This window comes from Ictalurus punctatus, unplaced genomic scaffold (genome assembly GCF_001660625.3).
Source record: "Ictalurus punctatus breed USDA103 unplaced genomic scaffold, Coco_2.0 tig00006937, whole genome shotgun sequence".
Classification (NCBI taxonomy): Eukaryota; Metazoa; Chordata; class Actinopteri; order Siluriformes; family Ictaluridae; genus Ictalurus; species Ictalurus punctatus.
This window is the reverse complement of record NW_026521127.1, coordinates 62200-72500: the sequence shown is the minus strand read 5'-3', so window position 1 is coordinate 72500 and position 10301 is coordinate 62200. Positions and strand designations below refer to the sequence as shown.

The 10301-nt window shown below is 40.7% G+C and overlaps 1 protein-coding gene across 1 annotated transcript in view; it reads right to left on the bottom strand.

Annotated features, from left to right (window-relative positions):
- The window catches only part of LOC108263808 (teneurin-3), a 12435-nt gene extending 2628 nt beyond the window's left edge, over window positions 1–9807 (bottom strand). Inside the window, exon 1 of the mRNA XM_017464966.3 lies at window positions 9294–9807. Within this exon, the coding sequence (XP_017320455.1) occupies window positions 9294–9528 (235 nt within the window). The 5' untranslated portion in view covers window positions 9529–9807. The remainder of the gene's footprint in view (window positions 1–9293) is intronic.
- Window positions 9808–10301: the final 494 nt, after the last annotated feature.

Below are 10301 nucleotides of genomic sequence, written 5' to 3'. Positions count from 1 at the left end.
CATGCCCAGACTTGCTCTCAGTGCCAGATAAGACACTCTCTCTCTCTCTTTCTGTCTCTCTCTCACACACACACACACACACACACACACACACACACACACACACACACACATTTATATATTATACAAATCTTCACTAATTGCTATTAATTATCACCATGGCAACTGCGACTGCGTGAACACAATGTACTGTGAGATAAACGAGATTCTCATTTTGTTTGTGCTGCCGATTTATTTTTATTTATTTATTTTTAATTACTGATGGATTTTTATCTGTATTTCTAACAAACAAACAAACAAACAAACAAACAAACAAACAAACAAATCAATAAATAAACTGTATAGTGAACAGAAAGTGATTTGGGATTTTCAACTGAGTGTTGAAGCCTAAAATAAAATAATGTTGTTTTAAAAATATAAATAGTGCTTTTATTATTATTATTATTATTATTATTATTATTATTATTATTATTATTACACACTGAGTAACTGATGTATGATGTAGACAGAGTACAATGTACACACTCGGCATGTAGTAAGGCAGTGCCAGGTTTGTGTGTGTGTGTGTGTGTGTGTGTGTGTGTGTGTGTGTGTGTGTGTGTTTAACTGCCATATGACCCTCCGGAGGTCTTAATAGGAAGCATTTGGAGAGCCGATGGGAGAAAAATCACTCTTGGCACATCACCATCTTCGCCATTTGGCAATTTTACAATTAGATTCTAATCGTTTTTAATTGCTTCCAAATTACTAGAAGATTATCAGTGCAATTCTAGACTAGGCACACACACACACACACACACACACACACACACACACACACAGAGGGGTAATGTGGTACAGATGGAGTAAGGATGCCACAGCGGTGCGGGGTTCTAAAGACTTCCGGGTCAAAAATGTCTAAACGCACTTCAGAGGAAAAGCAGTTACCATGACAACGACAAACAACAGCTGGGAGACCAGCAACAGCTGGCAGCACACAGCTCTACGTGTAGTGTTAGCATTTAACCTGTGCCCGGATATTACAATAATACGCTTTTATCACAATTCTGCAATTCTCAGAAATCTGAGTGATAGATTACGGATCGTCAGTAAAAGTAAACAGGTATCATTTTTTTGTTGTTACTGATTGTATATACATGTATAACTTCTGCACGGATCTGCTTTATATTCGATGTAACTTCTTAAAAGGTTTATACATATATACAGATGCCCATTCCACACCATGTAAAATCTAAAATAAAAATACATGTAAAAAAAAAAAAAAAAAAAAAATTAAATAATCTGAACAAAAAAAAAGGAAAAATCTAAACACGAACAAAGAAAAGTTCAAATTGCAGACACACTAATATATATATATATATATATATATATATATATAAGAATATTTATAAGGATAAAAGCCATTTCTGAAAACTGAATAGTAAAACTGAATGAAGTTTATACAGATGGTGATCTCGTTTACGTGCCATGTAAATATAGCAGGGAATTTTTTTTTTATACATACATATATATATATATATATATATAAACCTGAAAAAAATGCAAGCCTGAAATTATAGAAATAAAACATGCGGAAAAAAACTATTTTAAAAGATCAAAGCGGAGATAATAAATATAAATCCAATCTGACAGTAACACTGAATGATGCTTATACACATGATCTACACTCATCGTCCACTCTAATAGGAACGCATGCACATTCATGTGCTGATCCGATCAGCCAATCATGTTGCAGCAGCACACTGCATACAATCGTGCAGATCCAGGTCACGCGCTTCAGATAATGTTCATATCAAACATCAGAATATGGAAAAAGTCTGATCTCTAACGTGCGACTTGAACCGTGGCACGGATGTTGGTACCAGACGAGTGTTTCAGAAAGCGCTGAGTGATTTTCACACACAGCAGTCTCTAGAGTTCATACAGAGTGGTGCGAAAAACAAAAAAACACCGAGTGAGCAGAGGCTCTGCGGGCTGAAACGCCGTGTCGATCAGATTGGTTCAGGCAGCCAGGAAGAAATCTAGTACCTCATAGATAACCGCTCTTTACAACCGCGCTGAGCGGGAAAGCGTCTCAGCGTACACAACGCATCACGCCTTGAGGTCGATGAGCCACGACAGCACGTCAGGTTCGACTCCTGCCAGCCGAGAAAGTCACGCTTCAGAGAGAGAGATCAGACCTGTCCCCCGTTCTGATGTGTGACGTGACCATCACCTGATTTTACGCGTCGTCCCGCCGCCACACGACTGTCCGATTAGATAACCGCATGAACGTACACCTGTCCAGGTATTCCTAATAAAGTGGACAGCGAGTGCGCTCTACATTTCCGTTCTGCACCATGTAAAAAGTCAAAACAACTCAATAAATACATAAATAAATAAACAAACAGGCTCACAATAGTAGGTCAACTACAAAGCAGGTCACATGAAGGTTAAAGGTTAAACGACATCGTGTTCGCTATGCAATTTATTAAAGATTGATTTATTTTTCATTTTTTTTTAAATCTGTAACGTTAAAGTCTCACCACCGTGAGAGTCGGATATCCGTATTTCAGGTGTAATATGATGTGAGCTGCACATTATTCACAGATTATTCACGTTAATAATTAAAAAGCTGGTAATAATAGTAATAAAAGTGATTTAAAATAAACTCACAGCAGATCCTGCTGGCATAATTCACCCGTAATAATAATAATAATAATAATAATGATAATAATAATAATAATAATGCCAAAATTTCATCTTATTGCATCAGTTTGAGTCTAACATTACCCTCTGCTGCTTTGGAAATCAGTTGTAGTGAATTATTTTGCAATGCAAATATGTTTATGGATTGTATTTTCGGCATTCCGGGTGAGACGCATTCATTTACTGGGAAATAAACAAATAAATAAATAAATAAAAATGTTGAATTATTTATCGTTACAAAACGTCTGAATTATTCACTGTATAATAAACACACAGGAGGCGTAACGCTTCTTTAAAACTACATTTCTTTAACCAAACACCTTCACTTCAACTACGTGACCTCGGGACGCACTCGCACTCGCATGGCTTTCGCCGCTCATTAAGCACATCATGACGACGCGTTCACACGCGGCTCCCGCTCCCGCGTCGAGACGAGACGGGCGGAGAATTTCACTCAGCCGAAGAGAATCCGTTCAAATTAAAGAGCAGTTCATTAAGGAAGTGACGTTCACTTACAAAATACATGAAATAAATCAAATCGGTCATGATGTCAAGCTAATAATAATAATAATAATAATAATAATAATAATAATAATAAAACGATTCGAATAATTTCCTTCCTATTAATCGGGATGTAATGATTTCCAAACATTGTGTAAAATTATCCGTGTGTGTAAAATTATCCGTGTGTGTGTGTGTGTGTGAACTATTTTGTGTTTCAGTCACATTTCACACTTTAATTGTTACCTATAAATAAACGAACCGCACGTGAGCTTACAAAGCGGTAAATAATTGATTCACGCTCCACGGTCGTCAGGGTGTTGTGAAGCGACTTCACGAAAACGATTCAGCGCACGAGAAAGCAAGATGTGTGCGTGTGAGCGTTTGGTTCAGCTGTGTGTTATAACGTTTAGAACGATGAAACCTTCTGCACACCGCCGATATCTACGGGTTGCGAAATAACGAAAGAATAACGAGAAGCGTGCAAAAAAATAAATAAATAAAATAAAAATGAATAAGTAAACTTTTAAGTAATTATAAATGATCAATTAAGTATGAAAACGTAATTAAATCCATTCTGGATTAGTGTTTTCGGTCACAAATGCGAAGGGATGGAAAGTACTTGAGTCGTGGTATTTTGATTATATACTTCATTATTTATAAGTGAATTAGCATATTTATACTTTACTTGAGTATTATTCAAATTAAATAGTCTAACTTAAAAAAGCAAAACAACAACAACAACAACCCAAAAACATTTTACGGCTTCTATATTTTTTATTTAGCGCTTTAAAGTACTTGTTAGAAATCTTGAAGGTCTCTTCTTCACTCATCCGGTCGACGCAAGGGGAAAATAAATAAATAAATAAACGAATAAATAAATAAATAAATAAATAAATAAATGGATCGAGCATCGTGACAATTTGTCATTTGCGGTCGTCATACGCTGGAGTAAAGAAGCGCTCGTATAAAATAAGTCACCTCCTCTACCTCCCTAAAAGGCGTGGCTTGAAGTTAACGACACAGAACAAACAAACGAACGAACAAAAACAAAGCGCGGCTTGTCACGTTGCTCTAACCACGACGTGAACGCGCTACTATTCTTTAAAACGCCGCCGGGAGTCGCGCCGGTCCGTCCGCCGCCGCTAGGTCCTAGATAAACATCACGTGACTCTTGACGAACAAGCGAAGGTCATGAAAACGCACACGTAAATATGGAAAATATCAATGTGGAATAAAAAAACAGAACAAACACAAGTCACAGCTTTACCTCTGACACCGGAGACTCCTTCATCATATCAACCATTCTCTTTTCGGAAAAACCGTCGCCGTTTTTTAGCTGTTACTATAGAAACGACAACGTATCAGAACGAATCCTGCGGGATTTGAAACCTTCCGCTGCGCTACTGTCGGAGCTAAGCGACGTCCTCCTGACCAATCAGAATCCAGAATTCAGCTACGGCGCTGCGGGGTAAAATGGTGTGGGATTTACTAACGTTCACTAACACGATGATATCGTTTATGCTAATTTATTTCGAATCATTCAAAGATTTTTTACTTCATTTTGTTGTTTTTTTTAGCGATAAGTTAATCAGATAACGCTGGGCGATCGGATCTATAAAAGCGCCAGGTGTGAATTACTGCACTCGGATTATCCAGAGCAGATTAATTCCGACGTTCATAATGGGTTCGTTCGTACTGGAACGCCGATTAACGTAAAATATCATAAATAGTGGTGTAATCTACGTGCTTATGGCAGTAGATTATAGAATTAGAGATTATGCTCCAGTGCGGATCGTACAGACTCGATCGAAACGAATAAAGAGACACGATGAAGACGTCTGAAGAAGTAAAGTGAGAATGTACGGATTAGATTAGACACGACTCGATTCGACTGGCTTAGATCAGCGCACGCTGCGTTAATGTCACGCCGCGGCGTTCGTGTTAAAGTTCCGGCGTTTTTAATAAATGAAAGAAGGATCTGTGATCTATTAAAGAGAAAGTAAACGCACCATTAACTGCAGAAATAATTGAAGTTGCGCACGAGTTCAATGGAAATCATATAAATTCCAAATGAGCACCAATTAGTGCAAATGAAATCGTACATGATAAGATAATTAAGCAATTACGCTCTTTGTGGTGAAATATTTATGAAGTCTTAATACGAGTGTGTGAGTGCTCCATGCACTGCTAATGACCTCTTCTGGAACTTTCTCACAGACGCACGCTGAACTCCAGCACACGTCTCTCCCAGATGAGCGCCTGGGCAACGGTGCGGCGTTAATTACTGAGTAATTAACTCAATCCATACACGCTAACACACTCTGTAATGTGATCAACACACACACACACACACACACACACACACAGCAAGACTTACTCACTTTTTCTTACCATCTGTCTTTCTGTTCATCTTTACCTCTCTATCCGTGTTTATCTTTCGCTCCATCTTCTTTTAATGGTCTGTGACTTTTCTCTCTGTTTGTGTTCCTCTCTTTCTTTTACTCGTTTCGCTCGCCGTCTGTCTTTTTATATCCGTCTCTTTACGTCTCTTGTCCTCTCTCCCGCATTCTCTGTGTCTATCTATGTGTCTGACTTTCTCCATCTTTTTATATCTCTCTTTATGTCTCTCTCTCTCTCCATCTTTTTATATCTCTCTTTATGTCTCTCTCTCTCTCTCTCTCCATCTTTTTCGATCCGTTCAGTTCAAGGTGTGCTTGGTTGGCGTGACTGTTTCAACAATGTAGCCATACATACCTACCTATACACACACACACACACACACACACACACACACATACCTATACACACACACACACGAACATACCTACCTATACACACACACACACACACACACACACACACACACACACACACACACACATACCTATACACACATACACACAAACATACATACCTATACACACACACACGAACATACCTACCTATACACACACACACACACACACACACACACACACACACATACATACCTATACACACACACACGAACATACATACCTATACACACACACACACACACACACACACACACACACACACACACAAACATACATACCTATACACACACACACACGAACATACATACCTATACACACACACACACACACACGAACATACCTACCTATACACACACACACACACACACACACACACACAAACACACACACACACACAAACATACATATCTATACACACACACACACAAACATACCTACCTATACACACACACACACACACACACACACAAACATACATACCTATACACACACACACACACACACGAACATACATATCTATACATACACACACACACCCACACACACACTCAAACATACATACCTACACACACACACACACACACACACACAAACATAGATACCTATACACACACACACACACACACACATATACATACATACACACACACACACACACACACACACACACACACACACACACACACACACATACAGTATCTCACAAAAGTGAGTACACCCCTCACATGTTTGTAAATATTTGATTATCTTTTCATGTGACAACACTGAAGAAATGACACTTTGCTACAATGTAAAGTTGTGAGTGTGCAGCTTGTGTAACAGTGTCAATTTGCCGTCCCCTCAAAATAACTCCACACACAGCCATTAATGTCTAAACCGCTGGCAACAAAAGTGAGTACACCCCTAAGTGAAAATCTCCAAATTGGGCCCAATTAGTCATTTTCCCTCCCCGGTGTCATGTGACTTGTTAGTGTTACAAGGTCTCAGGTGTGAATGGGGAGCAGGTGTGTTAAATTTGGTGTCATCGCTCTCACACTCCCTCATACTGGTCACTGGAAGTTCAACATGGCAGCTCGTGGTAAAGAACTCTCTGAGGATCTGAAAAAAAGAATTGTTGCTCTACATAAAACATGGCCTAGGCTATAAGAAGATTGCCGAGACCCTGACACTGAGCTGCAGCACGGTGGCCAAGACCATACAGCGGTTTAACAGGACAGGTTCCACTCAGAACAGGCCTCGCCATGGGAGACCAAAGAAGTTGAATGCACGTGCTCAGCGTCATATCCAGAGGTTGTGTTTGGGAAATAGACGTATGAGTGCTGCTAGCATTGCTGCAGAGGTTGAAGGGGGGGGTCAGCCTGTCAGTGCTCAGACCATACGCCGCACACTGCATCAAAGTGGTCTGCATGGCTGTCGTCCCAGAAGGAAGCCTCTTCTAAAGATGATGCACGAGAAAGCCCGCAAACAGTTCGCTGAAGACAAGCAGACTAAGGACATGGATTACTGGAACCATGTCCTGTGGTCTGATGAGACCAAGATAAACGTATTTTTTTCAGATGGTGTCAAGCGTGTGTGGCGGCAACCAGGTGAGGAGTACAAAGACAAGTGTGTCTTACCTACAGTCAAGCATGGTGGTGGGAGTGTCATGGTCTGGGGCTGCACGAGTGCTGCAGCACTGGGGAGCTACAGTTCATTGAGGGAACCATGAATTCCAACATGTACTGTGACATACTGAAGCAGAGCATGATCCGTATGCAGTATTCCAGCATGATAACGACCCCAAACACACCTCCAAGGCGACCACTGCCTTTCTAAAGAAGCTGAGGGTGAAGGTGATGGACTGGCCGAGCATGTCTCCAGACCTAAACCCTATTGAGCATCGGTGGGGCATCCTCAAACGGAAGGTGGAGGAGCACAAGGTGTCTAACATCCACCAGCTCCGTGATGTCATCATGGAGGAGTGGAAGAGGACTCCAGTGGAACCTGTGAAGCTCTGGTGAACTCCATGCCCAAGAGGGTTAAGGCAGTGCTGGAAAATAACGGTGGCCGCACAAAATATCGACACTTTGGGCCCAATTTGGAGATTTTCACTTAGGGGTGTACTCACTTTTGTTTCCAGCGGTTTAGACATTAATGTCTGTGTGTTGAGTTATTTTGAGGGGACGGCAAATTGACACTGTTACACAAGCTGTACACTCACTACTTTACATTATAGCACAGTGTCATTTCTTCAGTGCTGTCACATGACAAGATAATCAAATATTTACAAACATGTGAGGGGTGTACTTACTTTTGTGAGATACTGTATAAACTATTATAATAGACGTCTTCATTCTTTCTTTCTCTTTTTGTCTCTTTCCCTCTTTCTCTGTCTCCATCTCTCTCTCTCTCTCCATATTTTCATTTTGTTCTCTTTCTTTCTCTCGCTCTGCTCTCTGTTCTGTGGGTACATTCACTCTCAGTCCTCCTCTCTCTCTCACAAACACCACGCACACACACACACACACACACACACCCTGTTTTACACCCGTGTGTAATCCGGTGTCACTGCCGCTGCTTTCTAAAATAAACACACTCGACAGACGGAGAGCCGCGAGCACCGCACTGATGGATAACGGCTGGGCTAACCTTTACACACACACACACACACACACACACCACAACCATTTGGGGTTCAATGTTTGAAAAACGCTGTTACTGAGGAGCCATTTTAGACACACACACACACACACACACACACACACACACACACACACACACACACACACAGGCACACCCAATAATAATAAACATTAAACAGATGAGGAATGTTAACTGATTAAATTGAATAAATTAATGAAATAAAACCAATCAATACCTATATATCTATATATATATATAGAGAGAGAGCTTGTGTGTGTGTGTGTGTGTGTGTGTTTAAATTTCAGGTAAAGCAGGGAACTGAGTACATTTCATTTACTGTCTTAAAGTTTTTTTGTCTTATTAATTAATTCAATTTACAATTTAACAAGTCGAATTAAACAAGTCGTCGTTGTTTTCTGGAACAGTTTCTATAGCAACAGCTGACTCACAGGGACTCGTACAGCAGACACACCACTAAAACAGATTGTGCTGTAGTATAAGAGGAATAAAACACTTCAGGATGTGCAGTTTGATCTCGTCTTCGTGGGGAAATTTGATTATTACTGTTTATTACATTGTAATAAGAGTGTAATAAGATAAGTGTATAAACTTCTAAGAAGGAAGCTGTAGTTTCAGTACTGTGTGTGTGTGTGTGTGTGTGTGTGTGTAGGGTGTACACACCTGGCCGTCCGTACTCGTCCGTGTCTCGGGGCTCTCTCTCTTTAGCTCGGCCGCTGTACAGCAGGCGCTGCGAGTCGTGCTCGAAGGCTTTGAGCGTTTCGCTGGAGCTGTAGGATTTCTGCGTGGGGACGCGACACTCGTCGCTCTCTCCGCCAGACGAGTGTGTGAAGCGTCTGTCCTTCTCTCTGCGACTCTCCCTCAGCGAACAGTACGGCCTGCGCTCCTTCACATCCATCCTGCATGCATGACTCTCTCACACACACACACACACACACACACGCACACACGCACACACGCACACACTCTCGCACACACTCTCGCACACACACACACACACAAGCAGTCAGTCGATCTGTGCGCCGGTCTGCTTAGAGCCACCGTTCACCTGTGGGAGAGAGAGAGAGAGAGAGAGAGAGAGAGAGAGAGAGAGATGAAAGTGTGAAGCAGAGGTCAGAATAGCACTCAGTTGTACACTTAATCTCCCCAGGATTCACAAACTCCCCCCACCTCCTGCTGTGTGTGTGTGTGTGTGTGTGTGTGTGTGTGTGTGTGTGTGTGTGTGTGTGTGTGTGTGTGTGTGTGCGTTAAGCTCATATATTATTCTATTACAGAACAACTTTTTTTGTTTTATTCATTAATTTTTTACATGTTTTCATCACAAGTAGCTCAAATATCTCTGGATTGAGTGCAAAAGTTTGTGCCCCCTGCCTGTGAAAATAAAGTGTTGGTAAATTAAAAAAAAATCAATCAAACTGATAAAAATAAAATAATAGCAACTACTAGGCATACTAATTATTTGTGAATGTTTACATCGTGGTCCTTAAAAGGTGGGGTGGTGGTGGTGGGGGGGTACAAACTTTTTAACTGGTCTTATGTTAAGAATTCTTTCCACTACTAAGAGCTTAACATTTACTTTTTTTTTTTTTTTTTTGATGATATGAATTAAACTGCGCTCTCTTGTACTGAGGGTGCACAAACTTTTGCACTCAGCAGCATTTCTCCAGCAAT